The sequence below is a fragment of the Moschus berezovskii genome, chromosome 23 (genome assembly GCF_049115385.1).
Source record: "Moschus berezovskii isolate FMDL1 chromosome 23, NW_MosBer_1.0, whole genome shotgun sequence".
Classification (NCBI taxonomy): domain Eukaryota; kingdom Metazoa; phylum Chordata; class Mammalia; order Artiodactyla; family Moschidae; genus Moschus; species Moschus berezovskii.
In genome coordinates, this window is record NC_142482.1 from 58,994,851 (window position 1) to 59,018,705 (window position 23,855).

A 23,855-nucleotide genomic window follows, 5' to 3' on the forward strand; every position below is an offset into this window, starting at 1 on the left:
AAAAAAAAAAAATATGTGGGGCAAGGGAGGCCAAATATATTCCACTAAATGATCGGAAGGTGGTTCAGCTGACGCTGGGGAAGACCGAGGGCAGGAGGAGAAGGGGGCGACAGTGGATGAGATGGTTGGATGGCACCACTGACTCAATGGACAGGAGTTTGAGCAAACTCCGGGAGACGGTGAAGGACAGGGAAGCCTGGTATGCTGCTGTCCATTAGGTCGCTGAGAGTCAGACACGACTTAGAGACTGAACAACAAGAGTGGTAGAGAACCTGCCTGCCATGCGGGACACTCGGTCCGACCCCTGGGTCGGGAACGTCCCCTGGAGGAGGAAATGGCAACCCACTCCAGTGTTCTTGCCTGGAGAATCCCACGGACAGAGGAGCCTGGCGGGCTACAGTCCATGCGGTCACAAAGAGTCAGACATGACTGAGCAAATGGCACACACACACATGATAAGAACCAAGCAAGTGCTGGGGGTGTTGGGCAGGGAGAACCTGGGGAAGCCCCTGGGCTGTGTGCGCCCAACTGACCGTGGGCACGGCGGGGAGAAGACAGGTGTTTGCCATTGAGAGCTGGCTGACCGTGAGCCCTGCCTGCAACACACACACGGGGGTAGCGAGGGCTTCCTGTGGCTGTGCAGACAGAGGGCATGTGGGTTCTCTGCCCGAGGGGAGCCCTGAAAAGCTGCTCGGACCCGCCTCTCTTTTCTATCTCGGTCCCCATCCCCGGCCTCAGTGATCATTCACCCCCGGAGCTCCCTTCCGCCAGGACACAAACGCGGCCGCAGCGCTCACTGTCCCCTGAGCTGGAGACATCCCCACCGGGACGCCCGCAAACGCCCCTCCTCCTGGGACAGCCACCCCCGCCCGTCCTCCTCTGAGCGGCCTTCGCAGTCACTCCTGAGTCCCGGGAGAAGGAGCAGCTGGGGGGTGAGCCGGGGAGCAGAGCCGGAGAAGGCGACCCTGAAACCATGCTGGGGCCTGGACGCTCAGAGCCGCCTGCCGCAGGAGCTGGCCCGCGCCGGGTCCTGTCCCTTGCCGTCACGGGCTCCTCGAGCAAGAGGACCCACGGCCTCCAGGCCCAGCGGCCAGCTCCTGGCTGCCCCCGGCCGCCCTGGTGAGAGGCCCCCGCCCCACGCCTCTCTGCACCCGGGACCCCTCCCCATCTCCTCACCTGGGCCGGGACGTCTTCAGGACTTCAGCCCTTTCCTCCACAGGCCTCCGGCTCCGCTCCGTCCTGCACTCCGCAGCGGGATGTTTCCAGAACCAGCTCTGCTCCAGCAACCGCCTTCCTTGACCCCACCTGACACCAGGGCCGCGCTCCGGACCCTCAACGCTAATCCTCGCAGTCCCGGCCTTACCCCCTCACCTCGCGGGCGCCGCCGGTGGTCACCGAGCCCAACACGTGCCTCCCGGCCCGCCCCTCCAGGTGATGCTCATCCCGGCTCCCAGCCCCTTTGAGATCAGTGTGGAATCCTTGCGAAACTCGCCTCCAAGAAGCCAGTCTCCACGCTTTTCTTGCTCCTCCAGTTAAACACTTGCACACACTCACACTCGCACACACACACTGCAGTGGGGGCGACGACCAGGCAGCCCTGGATGCCGCGGGGAGGTGCGCTGCTGGATGCGCGGGCATCTGCAGCCTCGGCCGGCAGAGAGGGAGCCCTCGTGTGAACCGCGGTCCGGCTGACAGGCCCGCGCAGCGGCAGCGGCTGCACCAGAGGCCCCTCCTGCGCTGGGGGCGGGCGGGGATAAAATCGCAGCGCCGTCCTCTCACTTTTGCTGTGAACCTGAAGCTATTGTTTAAAGAAAAAAAAAAAAGAGTCTTAATAATTCAGCCCCAGGGCTTCAGCTCCCCCGGACTCAAACGCAGCCGCAGCGCTCACTGTCCCCTGAGCTGGAGACATCCCCAACGGGACGCCTGCAAACTCCCCTCCTCCTGGTGACAGCCGCCCCCGCCCCAGTCCTCCTCTGAGCGACTTTTGAGTCACTTCTGGGTCCCCCGGAGAAGGAGCAGCGTGGGGGTTGGGGACTGAGCCCTGAACAGGAAAAAAATAAATAAATAAATAACAGGAAAAACTGGCCTGGTGCGGTTCAGTGTCAATCAAAATGAGGAGGCCTTTCCCCTTCCGTGTTCACCCCTCGGTCCCGCCCACCGGGCCCCACCTCACTGCCCGCCTCTCCTCTGAGGCTGGAGGGTCCCCTGACCCTTTGCTCAGGGTCACAACGTGGGCACTTTTCAGCCCCACCTTCCTCGGCAGGATCCAAACTGGAGAGTCAGCGCTTAACTTGGGTGGGAGGTTGGGGGGAGCTGGGGTGGGGGCACTGGGCCTTGGTGCTGATGAGCGGGGAGGAAAAACAGCTGGGAATCAGCTGGAAGGTTCTAGAAGGATGCAGGCCAGTGTTCTGCTGGCTGGTATAGCCCCGAGGCCCACGGGACCCAGGGGACAGTGCACAGCCATGGGGCACAGGCCGTCCAGGGCAGAGCCCAGTTGTCACCGTGGCCTGGGCTGGCCAGGGCCGTGGAGGACACGGCAGGCCTGGCACCTGGTCCTGACCGTGAAGCCAGCCCCCAGCCGCTACGACTGTGCAGACCCCACGAGAAAGAAACTGGGGCTTGAGGTTGAAGAAAAGCTATGACCAACCGAGACAGCTTATTAAAAAGCAGAGACATTACTTTGCCAACAAAGGTGTGTCTAGTCAAAACTGTGGTTTTTCCAGGGGTCATGTATGGATGTGAGAGTTGGACTATAAACAAAGCTGAGTGCTGAAGAATGGATGCTTTTGAACTGTGGTGTTGGAGAAGACTTGTGAGAGTCCCTTGGACTACAAGAAGATCCAACCAGTCCATCCTAAAGGAAATGAGTCCTGAATATTCATTGGAAGGCTGATGCTGAAGCTGAAACTCCAATACTTTGGCCACCTGATGCGAAGAACTGACTCATTTGAAAAGATCCTGATGCTGGGAAAGACTGAAGGCAGAAGGAGAAGGGGACGACAGGGGATGAGATGGCTGGATGGCATCACCGACTCAATGGACATGAGTTTGGGTGAACTCTGGGAGTTGGTGATGGACAGGGAGGCCTGGTGTGCTGTAGTCCATGGGGTTGCAAAGAGTCGGACACGACTGAGTGACTGAACTGAGCTGAATAGAGGTTGGGGGGCATCTGCCCAAGACATTTGGTCAGTCCGGTGAGGCACAGCATTTAATGGCATCTAGAATAATGAACCCTTTCCAGAAGATTTTCAGTTTACTTTGCCCAAATCCATCAGAAAAAAACTACTATCTATGGCAGCTTTAGCCTTAAGAAATGCATTTCTTAAACAGTGAGATTTGAAAGTTGAAACAACTTCTTAATCCATGGGCTTCACAATGGTTGTTTCGAGGCATGTAAACAACACAAATCTCAGGACGGCACGTTGGGTGGAGGCACCTGTTCCCTGAACTCGGGGCCCAGGTTGGGTCGCAGCTTCTTGGAGCTTCTCTTCCTGAGTGTGGCCTGGCCCCAGGGTCCCGTGGGGCCCCTGTGCTGATACAGGTGGGTGAGTAGCCCCACTGGCTGGAGAAGAGGTCAGGTGGGGTGCTTGAAGGAAGGTCCTGGGGCGTTTCCTAGATCTGAGATTTACTGCAGCCTGAACAATGCCTTGAGGTTCCTGGAGGGGCAGCTGGTGGGCAGGAGCCTGGGATAGTCTAATCTCTGAGACCCCATGGCCTATACAGTCCATGGAATTCTCTAAGTCAGAATACTGGAGTGGGTAGCCTTTCCCTTCTCCAGGGGATCTTCCCAACCCAGATATCGTACCCTGGTCTCCCGCATCGTGGTGGATTCTTTACCAGCTGAGCCACAAGGGAAGCCCAAGAATACTGGAGTGGGTAGCCTATCCCTTCTCCAGGGGATCTTCCCGACCCAGGAATCGAACCGGGGTCTCCCGCATTGCAGGCAGATTCTTTACCAACCAAGCTACCAGGGAAGCCCAATCTCTGGGACAGTGGTTTTCAAACTTTCCTGGGCTTCAGAATCCTCTGGGAATTTTCCCTCCTGAGCTCCTTTGTCGCTTTTTGGTGGGCAATTTCATCCTAACAAGGCTGCCCATTAGCTGGCTGACCTGGGCAATTCATTTCGTCTTCATCTCTGCTCCAAGGTGACAAGGAGTTTTTTTCCTTCCCAGTTGGGGGTGAAGATGAGACAAAACTCACAGGAAAACAAGCTGCAACGTGCAAAGCGCTGTATAAACACGTCCGAGAGAGAGAGAGGAAGGGACGTTGAGCCCGACTGAAACAGTAATAGTCAATCAATAAAAACAATGCTGAGAAGCAAGATGACTGTTTTAATCCCCGCCCCCCACCCCCTTCGTATTTACGGGCTTCCCTGGGGGCTCAGATGGTAAAGCGTCTTCCTGCAATGCCGGAGACCTGGGTTTGATCCCTGGGTCAGGAAGATTCCCTGGAAAAGGAAATAGCAACCCACTCCAGTACTCTTGCCAGGAGAATTCCATGGATGGAGGATCCTGGTGGGCCACAGTCCGTGGGGTCGCAGAGAGTTGGACACGACTGAGTGACTTCACTTCACCCCTCATGTTTTCCTACAGCTTCCAGAATCTGCAAATTGAGCAGGCATCACTTTTGCTTCACAGAGCTGCGGTCCCGCCACGAAGGCCTGCGGGGCTGCTGCAGCCTGGTGGGCCCCGCTCCCCACGCTGACAGCCGGCGGCGGGCACGGCAGAGGCCAATGCTGGGCAGGCAGGCGGGTCCTCCTCCTGTCCTGGGCCTGTGGCTTCCTGCCAAGCGAACTGGGCAAGGAGCGCCTGCTGGTTTCTTATTTAGGACACCGCCTTGGCAGCCAAGAATCGGAGGGGCTGGTTTTATTGTTGTTAGACAGTAACCTTCAATTTCAAGTTTAAAATAAACCCGGTCCTCCGGCCGCTCCTGGCTGCTCCGGGAGCTGGGGGTGGAAAGGGCCCCGGGTGGCCTGGCACCCGGGGCGGGGTGGCGGGGCAGCATGCCCCAGGGTCCTGCTCGCTCCTCAGGCCCTTCAAGGGACCTTTGGGGTCTGTACTTCGGGCAGTGGGGATCTCGGGTGGCTTGGTGCAGGCTGCAGTAGGCACAGGGTGGGGGGTGGGGAGGAGCCCCCCAGAGGGGCCCTGGATCTGCCCGTCCTCCGTCCCTCAGCGGGGGCTGGGCTCTCATGGGTCCCAGCTGCTCAGCTGGTCCCTGAGCTCCCGGGGGGGGGAGCACATGCACCCCAAGTAGAGAGAACTGGCTCTGCCTCAGAGGAGGTTGTGAGAGGAGGCTGGGCCGGGGCGCCCCCTGGGCTGTGTGTGTGAGTGGGGGTCTGAGGGAAGCTGGGGAGCTCATGGGGCCCCCTCCCGCCTCACCAAAGCTCCAAGGCCACCTCGGGCCGGCCTTGAGCTGGCGGCTCTGGACCACGGAGCAGGGGAGGCCTGCGCTCCAGGACCCTCGTCTGCAGGGAGCAGCTGGCTGGGGTTGAGCACCTGTGCTTCCCAGTCCCCCGGGCAGTAGGACATGGGGGCCTGGGTTTGGGGGTGCGAGGGGAAGCCTGTCCTCCTCTATCCCTGAGGCTGCCATGGAGATGCTGCAGGGAGGAGGCGTCCTCAGAGGTAACAAGACCTGAGCTCCCCCTGCCTGCATGTCTGCCAGCAGGTCCTGGGCTGAGAAGCCTGTGTATTACCCCGTGGGGTCTGCACGGCTATCCCAGGAGGTGGGCACTGTGGTCACCCCCTCCTCAGGGGTGAGGGAGCAGGCAGGAGGCAGCCTCGCGGCCAGACCCGACTCTCAGCCCTTCCTGCGCTCCCCCTGCACCCCAGCACAGGGGCGGGCGGCTGCTGCATCCTCAGGCAGAGGGACCCCCAGCCCAGGCGTGCTGCCTTCCACCTGCCCTCTGTGTCAGTTCCAGGCAAACACCCCCGAGTCTGAGCTCCGGCCTATCAGGAGCTCAGTCGCTCAATCATGTCTGGCTCCTTGCGACCTCATGGACTATAGCCTGCCAGGCTCCTCTGTCCAAGGGATTCTCCAGGAAGAATACTGGAGTGGGTTGCCATTCTCTTCTCCAGAGGATCTTCCCGACCCAGGGATCGAACCTTTGTCTCCTGTGTCTCCTGCATCCGCAGGAAGACTCTTCACTACTAGCCCCACCTGGGCTTCCCTGGTGGCTCAGTGGTGAAGAATCCGCCTGCAGTGCAGGAGACCCGAGTTTGATCCCTGGGTCAGGAAGATCCCCTGGAGGAGGAAATGGCACTTATTCTAGTGTTCTTGCCTAGAAAACCCCATGGAGAGAGGAGCCTGGGTGGCTTACAGTCAATGGGGTCACAAAGAGTCAGACACGACTTAGTGACTCAACCACCCAGCATTCTGCCTATCAGACCCTCAGTAACATGGTGTTGAATAACTTGTCTTTCAAACACGTGATGTTCTTCCCACTTCCACAAGAACCAGAGCAGCCAAAGTGGTGGGGGCTGGGGGTGGGTACAGGGATGCGTGTCTCATGGGGACCGAGGTCCAGGCTGGGAAGAGGTGGACTTCCGCGGAGGATGGGGGTGATGGCTGTACCACATGAATGCGTTTAATGCCACAGACTTAAGCTCTCGGGAAAAGGTCAAGATGGTAAACTTTATGCAGTTATTCTACCACACACACAAGAACACACGCTGTGTGAGAAGCAGCAGCAAGAGGGCAGCAGCCCTTAATGCTGTTTCTGGGGATGGGAAGACAGTGATAACAGGCCACACGGGGCCTGCCCTGCTTGGACCTAAATTCAAAGGCGCGGAGGGGCTGGCGGGTCTCCCGGTAGGTCAGGAGTCAGACGAGGCAAGGTCAAGCCAAGCCCACCATTTACAGATGTTGGCTCCAGCGAGGGCTGAATCCGATAAGGTCGGGGGCGGGAGGAGTGGGGTGGTGATCGGCACAGACGGTAAGGGATGTGTTTGAGTCTCTGACCCCCTGTCTGGGGACGCAATCAGAAATCGAGGCCAGGGCCACCTGGGTTAATGTCCACTCAGCCCATCAAAACCAGTCCTGTCCAAGAAGAGTGGCCAGGCTGCGTGGGGAGCTGAACATCCTCAGGCCTCCCCTGTGCTGGGACAGTCCTGTGCGGACACGGTGCCCAGAGCTCTGGCTCCCTGTGCTGCCCCGGGTCCTCACTCACATCTCGGGGGAGGACGGGGCAGGCAGGACGGGCACCCGGACGAGGATGAGGGCTGGGGGTCAGGGTGGTGGTGGTGGGGGCGGGAGTCACAGTGGGGAGGACGCTGCTGGCCCTGGGGACCCACCCCAGACTCACGTGGCCCTGGCACCAGCCACTTCCTGGAAATGGGGCAGGAAGGACCAAGGACTTGTTTCCTTTCTCTTCTCTGGCAAGGTACCCTCTACTGAGTCTAAAAAAAAAAAAAAAAGATTACTTTAAAAAAACAAGTGAAGCCTCCTCTTGTGTGAGTTCATTCTGAGGACCCGGGGGCGGGGCTGACCTCTGAGCTCTGACCTCTTGCCGGTCAGGGGTCTGACGTGCCCTCCCCTCCTGTTGGCTCTGCTTGAGAACACAGCCTAGACGGGCCCCTTGTCAACAGCTGCCCCCACTGGCTCCGGGCCGCCTCCTGGGGGTCTCCGTGCAGCCCCCCGCCAGCCCGCGTCTTGGTTTGCAGTGCAGTCAGGGCCCCCCTCTGCTAGGACCCTGCCTCTCCCCGTCCACACCTGCTGCAGCGGCTGCTGCGGGGCCAGGCTGCTCCCAGAACCTTTCCTGCAGGGGCATCCCCAGGCCCGGCCCTGGCAGGTGACTTCCTCGGGGCTGGCGGCCCGCTCCCTCGAGGCTTCTCTGCCCTTTGACTTGGCCTGACTGCATCGTTTCCCGTGTCTCACCGTGAAAACCAGCCTTCCCGCAGGAAAGGCCTCTCCCGTCTTGCTCCTCGTCTGCCCCCGGGGCCGAGGGCAGTGCTGGGCAGACAGTGGGCGGGGCGCGGGCTGCAGCTGGTGAACCGGACCCTGGAGAAAAACGAGCAGAAACCACCCCCGAAACTCCGTTCAGTTCGCCTTGTCCTTGATGGGTGCAAAAGTAAAACTGATCTTGACACATGAACGTCTCTGTTTCCCCATCTCTGAGGGAAGGTGGACCCGAGGAGGGGGTCTCGAAGGGGAGGAGGCCGAAGGGGAAGCAGGGCTTGCTGAAGACGGCCTTTGCTTCTCTGGGGCCACCTGCGCCTGACCGGGCTTCTCTGCAGGGACAGCGGGAAACCCGAGCCCACGTGTTTACCTAATAAACACGTCACCCTGAATGCTGAGGCTCAAGACAGAAATCGCCCTGAGAGGCCAAGTACACACTCTGCCGGGAACGCCTGCTCCGCAGGACCCGTGGGCTCCAGCTTGTAGGATGAGTCTGCCCCTCCTGCCCAGGGTTGGCGGGAGGTGGGCGCCTGGAGGAGGGGCCCGCAGCTTGCTCCCTGCAGGGAGGGGGTCAGCTCACAACCCTGAGCAGGGGAGGTGACGGGGCAGATGAACTTCTCCTCTTCCTCAGGAACGGGCTTGCTCTTTTGAGAGGTTCCATCTCTCGCCTCCTTTAAGCTGCTTTCAGCACTGCCCACCTGGAGCTGCACCCAACACACACACACAGACATGTGGGCATTTCTTGGAGTCTGCACCCATCTTGAGCATCCTATTCCAAAGGGGCTAACCCTTCACCCTTCACACTGACCACATACGGTCCTGGTTCCCAGCCGGGAACAACCCCATCCACAAAGAAGCAGGGTGGTTTTCAGTGTGGCTCAGTGGCTCCCACGACTGGACAGGCTGGGGGTTTGCTTCCTGTGAGCTGCTTGTTTATGCAAAAATCACTCCCGAGTTATTTGGTGGTTCTATTATTACGACTCAGGACCACTTCCTGCATCTCCCCGCAGCCTCCTGAGGCTGGTGTGTATAATATGGGGGTTACAGCAGTGGGGGTGTGGGGGTACCCGACATCGGGACCTGGAGGCCTGAGGACCCGAGCACTCAGCGCTCGGAACCGTGACATAGTCACCTTGCTGGAAACATCTGCAACCAGCCTCCCTGAGCCCCGCTTCCTTCTGAGCTGCTTTGAGATCCACTCTGGGCTTACAGGGGCTGGGCCTTGGCCCTTCAGTGGCTTTGTGACAGCAGATCCTGCAAATGTGGCTTCTGATCGGCTCCGTCCCCTGAGCCCTGTGGTCACCATGCTGTCCAGGCCCCTGCCCTGTCCACACCAGCAGGTCTGAGTCACGGGAGCTCCCCGCCCAGGGGACAACTCAACCCCGCACAGCCCGACTGGAGGGGAAGGACCAGCGCAGTGTCCAGGGGGGTCACGGCCCAGAGACACAGCCCCCTGCTTCAGCTGTCGTGAGCGAGGCCCGAGCTGCCACCGCTGACTACTCGGGGCCCTGAAGAGACCCCCTGGGGGAGCAGGGACGCGGGCCTGAGGCTCCCCCACCCCCACCCCCCACAGGCAGCGGCCCGGGTCAGGGACGAGCTCACAGGACCACAGCAAATCAGAGGACAGCCGGGGGACCAGCCACCTGCCGTTTTTAAAATATAACATTTATTGCTTTTAGATGGTTTGATACAGAACAGCGTTTCTTCTCACTTTGAATTTGGAAGTACTATACAACTGGATACAAAGAGGAACAAGTACCAAAACCGAACTGTGATTCTGTTCATGTGGCATAAACCAGTCTTGTACACAACACGTAGCAGCAGTTTTTTAAGTTCCCTTTAGAAAAATATGAATTCTACACGTTTATTATTGTTTCCTGTTTAATGCATGGGCTGAAATCACTAGGATCAACTTCCTTCTGGAGGGAAGAGAGGAACAGAGAGTGGAAGGAACGGTGAGGCTTTCTGAAACAAACGGGCGTCTGCCTGCCACACAGCTTCCCCAGGGGGCTGGTGGGAAAACAGCCCCGGGTTTCTGTTTTGTTTTCACAGCCGGGAGTTTCATGTAGTGATTGAATCTCAGCATCGTGTTCATAAATCAAAGAGAAAAAACACAAGAGAGAAACTTGCACCTCAAAAAACTTTTCAGAAGATCCATATATATATATATTTCTTTTTTTTTTTTTTTTTTTGTAAAAGCCCTGAGAGAAGGAGAAAAAGAATCAAACAAAATGTATAGGAACAAATTAGCTGGACATGCAAACTAAGCTATGATTCACCCAGAGTTTAAACAAATCACAAATTTCACAGTTTAATATTGGGGGAGGGGACAGAACAACAAACAAATGATACATCTCTCAACCTCACTAATAAAATGTGGCAAGACCTTATCGACTACGAGGGTACAGATGGAGGCTAAATAAAGCTTTAAATCAATAGTGATTATTGCGAGCGGCAGCCTTGGCCGCAGTGCCGGGCTGGTTCCGGCTACATCTCACCCCAGCAAAGAGTTAACTCGTGGCTTCTCCCCACAACGTTCCGAGATTTAGTGTGGAGAGCTGCAAAAGAAAACAAAACACCCAAATAATAAAAACAACGAAAACAACAATCGTCATAAAAAATTAAGGGATGAATGAACTGGTTTTAGGTAAGCACATCAGGCTTGGTATGAAGTGACACGGGATCGGGGTGGGACGGGGTCATTGGTTCCAATTCGTCTTCACCTAAAGTAAATAAAACCTCATTTTGAAACTGGTTCACACATCCCTAATACAGTTAAAAATCTTAATATACCTCAACCTTTCTCCTTTCACATGCAAAGACACCGCTTTCTCATCACATCAAGAACACACAGCTTCCTCTGAAGTCTGGGCGGTTGGAGTTTGGCCACCAGGAGTGGGTGAGGAAGTGGAGGGTGGGGGTCCCTGTGGTGGGCACAGGTCTGAGGACAGAGGAGCCCTGGGTCCCGGGGGGGGCCTGAGGCACTGAGGCTGGGGGGGTCCCGGCTAGAGGACAGGCCGCTGAGCACAGCCCAGCTACAGTAGGGTCAGTTTCCAGTCACTGTTGGCAGCTACAGTGAGGGGGGTCTATTGCCTGCATACGATGCTCACGAAAAAAAAAAAATCCACCTCTGTGCGCCCAGGGGTTCGGGCGACTCAGAAACTAGAGACGACGTGTTTATCTTCAAGCACCAACCGCAGATTACAGGAAGGTAAACATACACCTATTCTTCCTCTTCCATCTCGCATGTGCAGTTTTGTTACCAGTAGTAGAATTCCCTCGCTCTGCAAAGGACGGGGGAGGGGGGGCGCCAGCGGGCGAGGCCTGGGCTGGGTTTGGCAGGAAGACCTGGCGAGCAACGGGTCCTGCCGCCTGGCTTCCCTGGAGGCCCCGGCGCCCCTGCTGGGTGCTGCAGTCACAGACGAGAGGCATGTCTAAGTACAGTAGAAGAGCTGCCGCCCCAGGGGGCCTGGCGGAGGCTGCGGGCGGACACTCACGCGGGGGGCGGGGCCCGGGCGGGGGCGGCCCAGGTCTCCCAGGACAAATATTGCCCATTTGTTTCTGCTGACTGCAGAGACCAGCAAACTGATGAACTACAAATAATAATAATAATAATAATATTATTAATACATAACCAAAAAGGGTGGGGGTTGGGGGTAGGAATCAGATATATGACATCTATGCATGTTTTCCGCCGGTTCAGTTGCCAGGGGGACTTTCCTCTGTCTGGAAACTGCAGCAGTCATGGCATGTTTAACGCTTAAGAGAGTGGAAACGTGCGCCAGGTCGAAGCTAGAACCTTCCCTGGTTTTGGCTTGAACCAAATTGGAAACCTTCATCAACCACATCCTGCAGTACACCGAGGACCAAATTACAGCTCCACCATGTAGCGAACAACAACAAAAAAGTCTATTTGAGAAACGAGCATCTTATCCACGTTTCCTCTGGGAATTTACATAAAATTCACATCACTTTCTTCCAGTTATTGGCCATAGGTATCCAAGGGCATGTTTTTTTTTTCTTCTGTTTCCAGCTCACAGAACAAAGGTGACTATCACAGATTTGCAAAAACAAGCTCACACACACCTAGACAGAAGGTAATGTTAATGCTTAAATGAAAAGGTCCTCTCCAAATAATTCATTAAAATATTTGCTTTGTTTTTCAAAAAGTCGTTTTGGAAACACACAACACCCAGGACGACACCAGGGCTGTAAGTAGTTAAGGCACTCGAATCGCTGGTGCAGCCCTTCCCAGAGGTCTGTAAGGCGATGGCACCAAGGAGGCGGCCGCCCCCTCTCTCTCCGGCCCCCCCAACAGCCGAGGGGCTCTGAGGGCACCTCGGGAAGCAGACTCAGGGCGCTTTGCTCTGCTGGCTCTCTTCTGCGTGCTGGGGGGCGGGCCGGGTCGTCATTCCAGGCCCAGGAGCGAGGCGCCATCGGCAGCAGGCAGGAGGGGATGGGCGGGCCTGCGACCCGGCAGCTCCAGCAGGTCCTGCAGGAGGCCCGCGGGGCTCTCCCGGCCTGGGTCGCCCTGGGGCGCTGGCTCCTGGGGGCTGCCTGCGGCTGCGGCCCTGGGCACACCCCTGCCGGCCGCTGCCTGGCTGGCCCCCGCCGTCCGCTCCTCCCGGCGGCCGGCATCCTTGGCGGCCAGGCTCTCCCTCCGGCTCCGCGTGACTGCCACGTGGGCGCCGGCGTGCAGGCCCGCGTCCGCCTCGCCCTCCGACACGGCGTGCGCGCCGCTGTGGGCGGACTCGCACTCGCTGTCCTCCTCCGCGCGCTCCTCCCGATCGCTGTCCTTGCCATGGTGCTTGGCGTGCCGGGCCTTCTGGTGGACCCGCTGGTGGCGCACCAGGCTGTGCTTCAAGGTGAAGGTCCGCTCGCAGGTCTGGCACTTGTAGGGCCTCTCTCCTGGGGAACCGAGAAGGATGCAGGGCTGTGAGTCCGGCCGCCCGCGCCCCCCTCCGGCTCACAGGAGCCTCCTCTGTCCCAACCACAGCACAGGGAGGGGGAGCAGGGCCGCACGGAGCGTCTCCTCAGCCTGGTCCAGACTGCTTTCTCACCCCCAATCTGGGACCCTCGGGCACACAGGCGCCGGACAGGGCCCCGAGGAAGGGTGGCGCGGCGGCCCCCAGGGCTGGCCCCACTGCCGAGTCAAGAGCTACAAACGCGCTGGGCCCGGATGCGGAGCAGCTAAGGGAACCACCTGCAGGGCCTCAGCGGGGGATGAAACCTCTTCAGCCACTGGGAGCGGAGGGAAGCAGAGACCAAGACACAGGGGTGTCTTCCTGCTCGGTGAGGCAAGGCGTCCTGAGTGTGTCCAGGCCTCCTTTCTACCCAAGCAGTTGCCCCTGCGGGGGGTTTGCTGCCTCAAGCCCAGAGGTGGTGGCTTAGAGGAGGAGCGGGGCTGTGCCCCATCATCCCGGTGGCCGCACGGCCAACCCAGCACCTGCTGGCTGACGGGCACACTCCGGGGCCTCCCTGCAGAGATCTGGGCAATTAAAGCTGGCTGATGGGCACACCTGGGAGCCACCCCACTGCCCCAACAGGCCCGGGCAATGAGCCCTGCCCAATGCCCACCTCACTGATGCTCCCTGGGCCACCCCACAGCCCTTCCTGGCACCCGTATTCTTCTGAAGCTTCTAGAAGACAAGAGCAGCCATCACCCCCCTTTCTAAAGACAGGGAGACAGGTGCAGAGGGCAAAGAGGCTGAGCAGAAGGCGCTGGAAAACACCACTGCCGCAGCCCGTGCCCGTGGGTGCTAAGAGGACCGGCCTGCTGCGTGCCCAGCGTGCCCGGGGCGGCGGCCGCCAGCTCCGTCCTTGCTCCCCTCCCCGCCCCCTGCCCCCTCACCTGTGTGCGACCTCATGTGCCGGGTCAGGTCCTGCAGGGACCAGAACCTCTTGCTGCACACGCTGCACACCTTCTTCCTCTTGTCCGCCTTGCTCGCTGCGCTCCTGGGCGCGTCTGTCTTTGGCTTGTTGTCGTCATCACTCTTCTCCAGGGGTCTCTTCTCGGCGGGGCCCTCCCCGTCCCCATCCCCGTCCGAGGGGCCCTCGGCCGACTCGCTCTGCTTCTCCACCGGGGCCTCGGGCGTGGCCTCCGCCTCAGCCGGAGGCTCGGGGGCAGCTGGGGGCGGCCCCTCGTGCTCCAGGGGGGGCGCGCTCTCGTCGCCGGGCTCCTCGCGGTCGTGGGCCTTGCGGTGGCGGCTGAGGGTCCCAGGGAACTTGAAGCTCTTGCCGCACACATGGCAGGCGTGCTTGTGGTCCTGCGCGCCAGCCTCACCCTCGGCTAGCTTGAAGCCCATCAGCGTGCTGGCGAGGTTGAGGTCCAGGCTCTTGTTGCTGACCGTGTCCTCCTCGGGGCCGTCGGCGGCCTCGGCCGGCTCCTCCTCCGCGCACTCCTCCTCCCCCGCCTCCTCCTCCGCGGGCTGCGTGTCCTCCTCCTCCTCCTCCTCGGTCTGCGCGTCCTCCCCCGCCGCCACCTGCACCGCCTCCTCCTGCGTGCCCCCTGGGGGGTCCTCCGGGGCCAGGGCAGTGGCCAGGCTGGGCTCTGAGGCGCCTTCCGGAGTCGGCGCAGGCGGCTCCCGGGCGGTGAGGTCCAGCACTTCGCTGCCGGCCACCGAGGCCTCTGCGTCCGACTGGCTGTCTGCGGAGCAAGCACGGGGCAGGCTGAGACCGGGGCGCCCAAACACACCCCTTCCGAGGGCTCGCCCGTGACCCACCCCTCCGGGCCTGTCTCCCCCAACCCCAGCAAGGGTTTCTCTCACTCGAATCCTCGTCAGCCCTTGCATCCCCCAGGTGGATCTTAGGTTAATTTTAAAAAGGTCCACGTGGGCGCACACACAGGCTGGGGTCCCAGGCTGCCTGCGCCCGCGACCCCCACCCTCCCCTTCACCCCTAGAGCCGGGTGCCACCCCCTCCCTCCCCCACGGGAACACACAGGGATGCTCCGGGTCCCCAGGAGCGGGCGAGCGGCTCAGGGCAGCCAGACAGAAAGGACCGCGGGAGGACAGCGGGTGCATTCCAGAGACTCGCAGCGCGAAGAAGGTTGAGGAAGCCGAGCGGGAGAAGTTATTTTCCAGAGCAGAGAGGCGTATACACATGCAGCATACAAAGGATCCACCCCCCCACCCACCCCCACCATGGGATCTGGGGAGGGGCTCACAGGACGTGGCCCAGAGCTAGTGTTCGGTGTCTGCGGCCGGCATGCTCCCGCCTGATGGCTGGTCTCCGGGAGAGCTCGCGGGCAACAGGAGACACAGGCACACCTGTCTGCACACCTGCGGGCCCCCTGGCTGCTGTCGGGACCCGGGTAGGGAGCGGAGACGTTTCCTGTCTCTCGACTGGTTCCTACCTGTCCACTCTCCACAGCAAAACCAGATGTGGACAGTCCGCCGGTTTCTATCGGCCTTCTTAAGGGCTGGCCCCCTGGGAACACTGTCGACACCCAAGAGATGGCGGTATTGATCAAAAGCACCATCTCCTTGCCATTCTGGTCGAACAAGGTCTTAGCCCCTTATCCATCATGAGCTCTGACGGTGAAGCTGAAGCTCGCTGAGCCCAACTTTTAACTACTCGTGCAATGGCTGAGGTACCGCTGCTGCAGCAGCCTGAGGGAACCCACTCTTCCGCGGCACAGACACGGCTCGCGCCGCCCTCACAAGGCCCTTCTCCCAGCCTGGGTTCACACAGGGAACCTGGCCCCTCCCCTGCCGTGCGTAGACTGGCACCTCGCCGGCCTGAGGCACAGGCTGTGATCTGCCGTCAGTGAAGCAAAGGCATCAGCCCCACCAAGGCCCACACGGGCCTCCTGCTTCCTTCTCTCCACTGGCTTCACTCTGACTACTTTTTGGCAGCCTCTGTGCAAGCATCTCAGAAGGTTTCAGAGAGAAGCAAGTAATTGTGGGGTGAGTATAAACATTTCTGACAATAAATGGCTTTTGGCAATTACCCAAAAGATTAAAGAAGGCTCCCAAGATGTTGGTTCAGTGGGTAGTTACATTAAAACCAAGGTGTGGGGGAAGCCAAGGGGTATATGTGTTCGTGTGGTTACCTCCTATCTGTCCCAGAACATTCTAGGCTGTTCCACTAATCACTATTTTTCTTTTTCACCAAAAGAACATGGGTTATTTAAGATTTCAACTGCAATAAAATATATTTAAAATGATAAACTAAGTGAATTCTGAAACCAAACCGAAGTCAGCATACTCAGGTCAGTGTTCTGAGCGTGGTGATGGAGCGCTCTCCCTGAAGGCAGCGGAGACCAGCTAGCTTCCTCTGGGGAGCTTGGCCGCCTCCTGCCCGACGTCCACCAGGGGGCGTTTTCAGTAGGACAGCTGGGCCCTTCCGGTTGCAAGCCACTCCAAGAGTTTTTTCTTGGCAATCCTCGGGGGCAACGGACTTAACCTCATGGGTCTCATGGACGCGCACGTACAAGGCCAGGCCCTACGCCGACCTCACCCTCCTCACCACGTGGGCTCCCCAAATGCAGGCGACTGAACTGGTGACTTTTGCAAGCCATGCGGCTTTAAACATTTTCTGTTCCAGTGAGCCAGGCCCTTGTTTGTGACGCCAATCTAAGAAAACTGCTAGAGGCAGCAGACTCTGAAGGCACTCGTAGATAAGAACCCTAAAGCTCCTCCCGTGTGAGAGTGGAGACCTCCGTGTCAGGTCAACTAGTAAACATCTACTGCTTCTGAGAAATCTCACGCTCTCCAACTGAGCTGACAACCTACGCCCTAAACATCCATCTGCCTGGGCAGGGGCGCGGCGAGGAGGAAGGGGCCCAGCCCACATGGGCACAGAGGGGCTTCAGGGCAGCAAAGGGGGCCACCTTGCAGCGACAGTTTCAAAACGCTCATGCTAGGGAGTTCCCTGGCTTTGACTGAGGCAGGTCCTGGTTCAACCCCTGGTCAGGGAAGTTAAGATTCCAAAGGCCATGCAGCCCAGCCAAAAAACCTGAAAAGCTTCATGCTCACACTGATTTGAAAAATCACCTGCAGGTGCCCACAAACAGGAAGGCTGCGACAAGCATCACCTGAGGAAGACCCAGGAGCATCCTCCGCGGGGACAAAGTGCACCTCAGTCTCAGCCTGGCTCTGAATGATCAACATGTACCTTTTGGCTAACACCGCCCCATCCAGCACTGTCCCCGCTCCTCTGGGGAAAATCTAGGGCGCACTGCAGTGAGAGACCTTCTGTGATTGAGAAAGTCAGACCTATGTTGCAAAACATGTTCTGGGATTTTCAGAAAATGCAACCTAGGCATATAAACCTAGAAATCCCTCAAGAAGGGCCTGGGTCGTTTCCTGCCTGTGTTTTTATGGTTTTTCTCCAAAGCCTGACTTTAACTTCATGGGAAGGAGCCTGAAAGAAACCTCCACCCTCCCACTGCCCTCACCTGGTTTGAAAAGCTCTCCAAAGCACCGAACTCCCGCTCCCCGACCCTCCTCTGTCAGCCCTCCTTCTCACCGCGGGACTGTGACCACAATTACACCAAACCTATATTTTCTCTATGCTGCTTTCTCCTGACAACTCTCACTGAATTTTCTCTTTCCAGAGGCTTTGTCCCTTAAAGGAAACCTATACACCCTCCGGGCAAGTTGGGGGTGAGGAGGGCGCTGGGAGATTTGGAAAAACCAAACTCATAACTGCAGTTTATAAAACAAGTACCCCCACCGTGAAGACGTGGAGCTCCCCCGAGGCTGAGACTAGCTTTGCGAATGCAGGAGCCCTGGTTGGGTGCTCCCTGATCACACAGCTCAAGATGCTGAACCCAAAGTGTGCATTGTGGCAGTTACACTTTAAGACTCGTCTGCCAGCGTGGGGGCCAAGGGCGCCCCGCGGCCCCCTGGGGACCTTGATGGGCTGCGAGAGTGGGGCTGGGCAGAACCTGACGTGGCAGCGGAGACTCAGACACTGGGAGGGCCGTCCCAGCGAAGCTGCGCCCTGCCAGACCAGCGGCCAGCTTCGCATGGGCCCGAGGGCAGCAGTCGCAGCAAGACTCCGTGGGCGCCCGGACCCCTCTCCACTCACAGATCCTGGCCAGTCACGTGGGCCTGGAAGCCGGAGGGGGTGTACCCTCCACCACGAGAGCGTCTGAGCGCGGCTGAGGGCGTGGCCAGGGCGTCTCCGGCCGGTCTCACTGGCTGGGGGGGAGGCGTGGCCCGGAGAAGAGGTTCCGCAGCGACCCCCGCCCCGTCTCTGCCAACATGGAGGAGGCAGCCGGGGGCTAGAGCCGGCCCTCCAGTCCACGCTCACTCACAGGAGAGGGGAACCCCCGCCCCACTCAGTCTGAAGGCAGGAAGCATGGGACACAGTGACCAGGAGACACTAGGAAAACACACCTGGGGGGGAATCTCCTCGGCTTCAAAAAGTGGGGAGAAGTCAAGCTTTCGCGATCCGTCAAACTGAACCCACAGCTGCCACACTTACTCATCATCAGCCAACCAGCCCCGCGGCTGAGCCGCCCACAGGCCGCCGATGCCTGGCTTGGTTTCGGGGGCTGAGGGTCACACGCCCCCAGCAGTTGAAGATAGTGGAAGATACTGAACACAGAACACGAGTAAATACAGAAGCTGGAAGGGAAAAGGTGGCGGGGGGCGCATGGGCAGCCGGAGGAAGGAAGCGCATATCAGCACACGAGAATAATACCCGGATTCGGAGCAAGCGGAGATGGGATTAAAGAAAGGACATGCACAGTGCTTTCTCAAACAAGACTAAGGTTTTTACTGGGAAGAGAGTTATTGAAAAGAAAACACCCTGCCTCGCCAGCCCCTCCCCGTGGGGGGCGGGGCATCGCGGGTTCCTGCAGGACCTTCCCAGCCGGCCCATCCCTGCCCTATAGGACGCGGCCCCGCTGGGGTTTCCGAAAACACCAGCCCAGCGCTTCCACATCCCTCTCAGACGTGTTCCTACAGAGAGCGGGACTGCGCAACCTCCCGCACCGCCCAGCTCCAGTGGGCAAAGGGCACGAACAGGCGTGGGGGGAGGGAGGGGAAGGTCAGACCTTCCCCAGCAGCTGGGACACGCGGGCTCCTGCAGAGAAAGGGAGGCCGGGCAGCTAAGGGCGCCCCTCTCCACCGCCTGGAGGCACTACCTGTGCTATCACGGGCTCCATCACTCTCTTTTGACTGGGGGATAAGCCCATTTCTTCTCAGGGAACAGGCAGTAACTCCGTGTTTGCGCAACTGGTGTCGTTCACAGTTAGATTTGGTGGAAAAGAAGGCGCCGCATTTTTGACAAGGGAAGGGTTTCTGACCTGAATCAGGGGAAAAAAAATACATATTTACCTGGCTTTCTACTGCAGCGAAAAAGGAAAGTCTGCTTCCGGTTCCTTCTCCGGGGATCACTGGCATTGGTTCCCACCCCCCACCCCTTTCAAGAAAATAAAAAACATTAAGAAATGTACACAGAGAACTTCAATAAGGCAAATGATCATCTTCCCTCATCCTGAGTGGGATAAGGTATTTGTCTTTAAAATACTGAAAGTTAATAATGAAAGCAAGACACATATCTTTAAAATAAGTCTTTCAATTAAAAAAAAAAAGCTTACATAGTAACAAGAACAGAGGTGGGAGGAGGGCCATGTGCAGGACGCCGCAGAGGCCCCCCCTGGCGAGGAAGCCCGCGCACATCCCAGCTTGGCAGCGCAGCAGACGCGGGGAACCAGGCAGGATGGAGGGCCATCTTGAACCCCCAGGGGTCTGACCGCCCACCTGGATAGGAAGAGCTGGGTGTCTCCCGTCCAACCTCTGCTCAAGGGTCCTATGGCTCTAGCCAGCGAGACGGGGGGAGGTTCTGGCCCCTCGCTTTTACACTCCTGCAGGTGGGAGATGAGGGGCCAGCAGGGCCGAGTCTCCCCAGAGACCACGTGCTCCACTCAGCACCCCGAGTGTGAAGAAGCTGGGTCCCCGAGCGCCCCCCCAACCTGCCTGTCCTGGCCACTATCTGCTGTGACCAGACCCCTCTCCCTTCCATTAGGATTCCTTCTGCAGGCTCCACGGCACCTGATCTGCGCCTGCAAGGATGGATGCGCAGCAGAGCCAGGGCAGAGCGTGAGGATGAAGAGAAGGAAAGCAGAGGGGGCCAGGGAAGGGAGAGGGTGGGCTTCAGGGCACGGGGTGGGCTTCATCTGCTGCCTCACTGGAGTCCTCTGCTGTCCCTGGCTGCCACGCTCCAAGGTCTCAGCTTCTTAGGTCACTGGGAAAAGGCTTTGTATAGCAACAAACAGGGCTCACTGCTGTCTCATGACCCCAGGGCTGCCCTGGTCAGACACACACACACACACACACCCAGGTCAGACAGACAGAGAGACAGACAGACACACACACCCCGCAAGACACAGCAGGCAGTCAGCCAGCACTGCTCCCTTGACCTGCCGATGGGGGCTGGCCTTCCATATAGATTCCGACGCGCATCACCAGGCCCCAGAACCAGTGAAGGCACACAAGCCCACACACCCGGGGAATGGACAACACCGGCCTGGCGCCCGGGATTCCCAGGATAGGAAGGACTCACACCGCCCGAATCCACACACCCCAAGTTTGAGCATCAGCTGTAGCCAAACAAAGGGACGTCCACTCCCTTCTGAGAGATGGTTCCAGACTGCTGATGGAGGTTTTTAAATACAGATGTCTAGAACTATCAAAGACAGTGCAATTAGAAGGACGGGTAAGTGGAATCAGAAACCAGTGCGGGGCTTCCCTGGGGGTTTGGCGGTGAAGAATCCGCCTGCTAGCGCAGGAGATTGGGGTTCGATCTCTGGTCTGAGACGGTCCCACACACCGCTGAGCAACAAGGCCCGAGGGCCACAACCACTGAGCCTATGCTCTCGAGTCCACGAGTCACACCTACTGAGCCCACACGCCTCGATCCCGCGCTCTGCAATGAGAGAAGCCAGCACAGTAAGAAGCCATTGTATCGTGACCAGAGAGCAGCCCCACTCGCTGTGACCAGAGAAAAGCTCGCGCACAGCAATGAGCCCCAGCACAGCCGAAAATGTTTAAAAAGTTGTCTAGGGAGTGCCACATGCGCCTGAGAAGATGAACCAGAGAACCCGTGCTTCAGAAACCTCGCAGGGCTTTGTGCTAAATTTATAAAAATCCCCATGTTAAAAAAAAAAAAGTCATGCTTTCTGTGTGAAGACGAGTTGTAAAGTATTTTAATGTTTTCTTCGTGTGTGTGTGTACACCCTTCAAATTACTTCTTTTCACTACATGTAGAACCTAATGTTTAATAATTATTCAGGCTCTGTTGTAAGGAAGAAAAAAATATTTTCCCTTTAACATTTCATTCTCCAAAGGCAACAATCACAGTCTCCCTGAGTCAGGCCAGTGTAAAAACAAGAGAAACAGGCCTGAGAAGAAAACAAGTCAGAAGCTGTGACTGTGAACTGTGATCTGGTTCTTGCTTGCAAACAGAGTGGCTGGCTTCTTGCTTCTCCCTACTATATGAGGCACTCTACAATCGCCACACTGGAAAACGCTTCACTTTGACAGCAGGTTTCAAGAGCCAGGCGGATGTCTCATGATGAGGAAGATTCATGCTAAGGTTAAGTTTAGAAACCAACTCAATGACCTGGAAGTATCGTATCCAATTAGGAAGATTCCCAAAGTGACAACCAACAAGAGTCTTTACAAGTCCCCCTTTCACTGCGTAAGTCACACATTTTAAATAGCAGCGTGCCCTCCAGACTGCATGGACAGAGGAAAACAAGAACCGGTCTAGTATTTTATTGTCACAGTCTTCAGAAAAGCCTTGCTGACTGGTGATCCGTATGGAAAGCAGCTGATGATTTTATCCATCTGGTAACAGCCACAGAAGACTGTGCTAGCAGGGCTGTTTCTAAATGCACCTGTGACCACAGGCAGCTACCTTTGCACCAAAGACCTATGACATCCTTCGACCCACACCCGCGGTGTCGGAACAGTCAAGAAATGAAGAGAGAACTTTTACAAGAGGCACATGGCGCTGTCTGGCAGGCAGGGCAGGAGAGAATAAAGGGTGAATGCCCAGTGGAAGTGTGATGGCCGAGCTTCGCCCCCTCAGCCGCCTCTCCATCGCCCTCCTGCCCCCGGGTCTCTTCCTTTCAGGATCGGGCAGAGATGACGCAGGGCTGGCCAGGAAGACACTCCCAGAGCTACCGCCTAAGTGAAAAACAGTCAAACTCCAGCGAGGTTTGGAGCGCTCGCCACACTGAGGCGTGCATCCCACAGACTCCAGCCCTAACGCGGTGTCTGTGAACAGAGTGGGAGAGGTAGGTGGGATCCAGGCTGGCAAGAAAGACCAGCGAGGCCACCCGCGAGGAGGTGGGCGAGGCCAGGGACTAGGACCAGCAGAGCTGGAGGCAGCTCAGCCCTCACAGCGGAGAAGGCGATGGCACGCCACTCCAGTACTATTGCCTAGAAAATCCCATGGATGGAGGAGCCTGGTGGGCTGCAGTCCATGGGGTCGCTGGGAGTCGGACACGACTGAGCGGCTTCACTTTCACTTTTCACTTTCACACATTGGAGAAGGAAATGGCAACCCACTCCAGTGTTCTTGCCTGGAGAATCCCAGGGATGGGGGAGTCTGGTGGGCTGCCGTCTATGGGGTCACACAGAGTCGGACACGACTGAAGTGACTTAGCAGCAGCAGCCCTCACAGGGTCCCGACACTCCACCTCCCAGGAGGAAGTCGGGCGGGGCTGAAATGGACCATTTTCTGGCCCTGTCTCTTCTACCTGTAGCCTGAGAACACACAGGATGCTCACGAGGGGGAAAGGCGGAAACCAGTGAGCCATCTTCTGAGGACGTGGGCTGCTCATGCTGAGAAGGAAGGAACCAGGGCGGCCCCCTCAACTAGACCCCCCGGGCCGGCGGGGGGCGGAAGGAGGAAGGAGCTGTGAGTGGAGACCGCGCCCGGACACGAACTGCGCCAGCCACACCAGCTTCCTCCTGAGACACGGCTCCTGGAACCTGAGTCACACAGAGAAAGGGCTGGGACCATACACCCCTTGCCTGAGTAGCAGCGAACCCCCGGCTGGACACTCAACCTCTGGGCTCCTTAATGCTGCCTGTCGAGGTGGCGGGATGCCCTGCAAACATGTCTGGGAGACCCTGCAGGGATGCTGGAATTCCCCGTCCCTGCTGCTGAGCTCTCTAAAATCACTAAGCAGCTTGATGCAGAGATTGCCTCTGGAAGCCGAGGCTGTGAAACAGCAGAGGAAGGTAACTGAGCCCACGGGGTGCCGGCCTCTGTCCGGGCTGAAGTGTGTGGCTAACACCATGTTGTCAGCAGCTCGGGGTCCACAGCCGGGCTGCACCTTGTCTCAAACCACCTCCCCATCCTGTGCATTGGGACGGGTCAGGACATGTACGCCCGACATCTTCAGACAGGGCAGGGGCAGTGGCAGGGGACCCGACCAGGCTCCCAACCCAGGACCACCACTGAACACCTGCAGGCAAATCACTCAACCCGCCCTGAGCCTCGGTCTCCTCCGGGCAAGATGGGGACAGCATGGCCCTCATGTCCCATCACCAAGACCAGCTCAGGACAGCTGCTCCGCCCTCCAGAGACGAGGCCTGCAATGCCCACGGAAAGAACACAGGGCAGACAGACAGGGACAGAGCCCCCAGGGGCGCGGTGACTGAGCAGGGAAAACAAGGTCACGCCTGCCCCCACCCGCTCTGTCTCCCACTCCCCTCTCCCCTGCTCCATGCCCACGTCTCCAAATCTTAAACCAAGAGGACGCCTGGGCACTTGAAGGGAACTCCTACCAGACGCCTGTGTAGACTTGGCACAAGTCTAGAGAGGAAGTACCGGCCGCATGGTTCTCTCAGGGAGACCGTGAGCTTGCCGGGAAGAAAACAGAACGTCCGAGAATCGGGGGGACCCGCAGGGCCGGGGGCGCCGGGGGAGGAGTGGGTGGGCAGGCAGTTCCGGCTCCTCAGACTTGACCAGCTGGCTGCTGAGAAGTCAGA

At 58.2% G+C, this 23,855-nt stretch overlaps 1 protein-coding gene and 1 long non-coding RNA gene across 11 annotated transcripts in view; both read right to left on the bottom strand.

The window, feature by feature from the left end:
• Positions 1-4,333: 4,333 nt before the first annotated feature.
• Positions 4,334-8,196, bottom strand: LOC129543602 (uncharacterized). Its single transcript, XR_008683306.2, has 3 exons — positions 7,873-8,196; positions 7,301-7,394; positions 4,334-4,602 (listed from the first exon to the last, which is right to left on the bottom strand). It is a non-coding gene; the product is annotated as an uncharacterized LOC129543602 (long non-coding RNA).
• A 1,341-nt stretch (positions 8,197-9,537) lies between these two features.
• Positions 9,538-23,855, bottom strand: part of RREB1 (ras responsive element binding protein 1) — a 162,898-nt gene continuing 148,580 nt past the window's right edge. For 9 of the 10 annotated variants that reach the window (XM_055406706.2, XM_055406702.2, XM_088831063.1 and 6 more), the window contains 3 exons: positions 18,992-19,153; positions 13,745-14,539; positions 9,538-12,801 (listed from right to left, as the gene is read on the bottom strand). In XM_055406706.2, coding sequence (XP_055262681.2) covers positions 12,302-12,801; positions 13,745-14,539; positions 18,992-19,153 — 1,457 coding nt within the window. In that variant the 3' untranslated portion in view covers positions 9,538-12,301. The remainder of the gene's footprint in view (positions 12,802-13,744; positions 14,540-18,991; positions 19,154-23,855) is intronic. The other variant, XM_055406707.2, reaches the window with a different exon arrangement.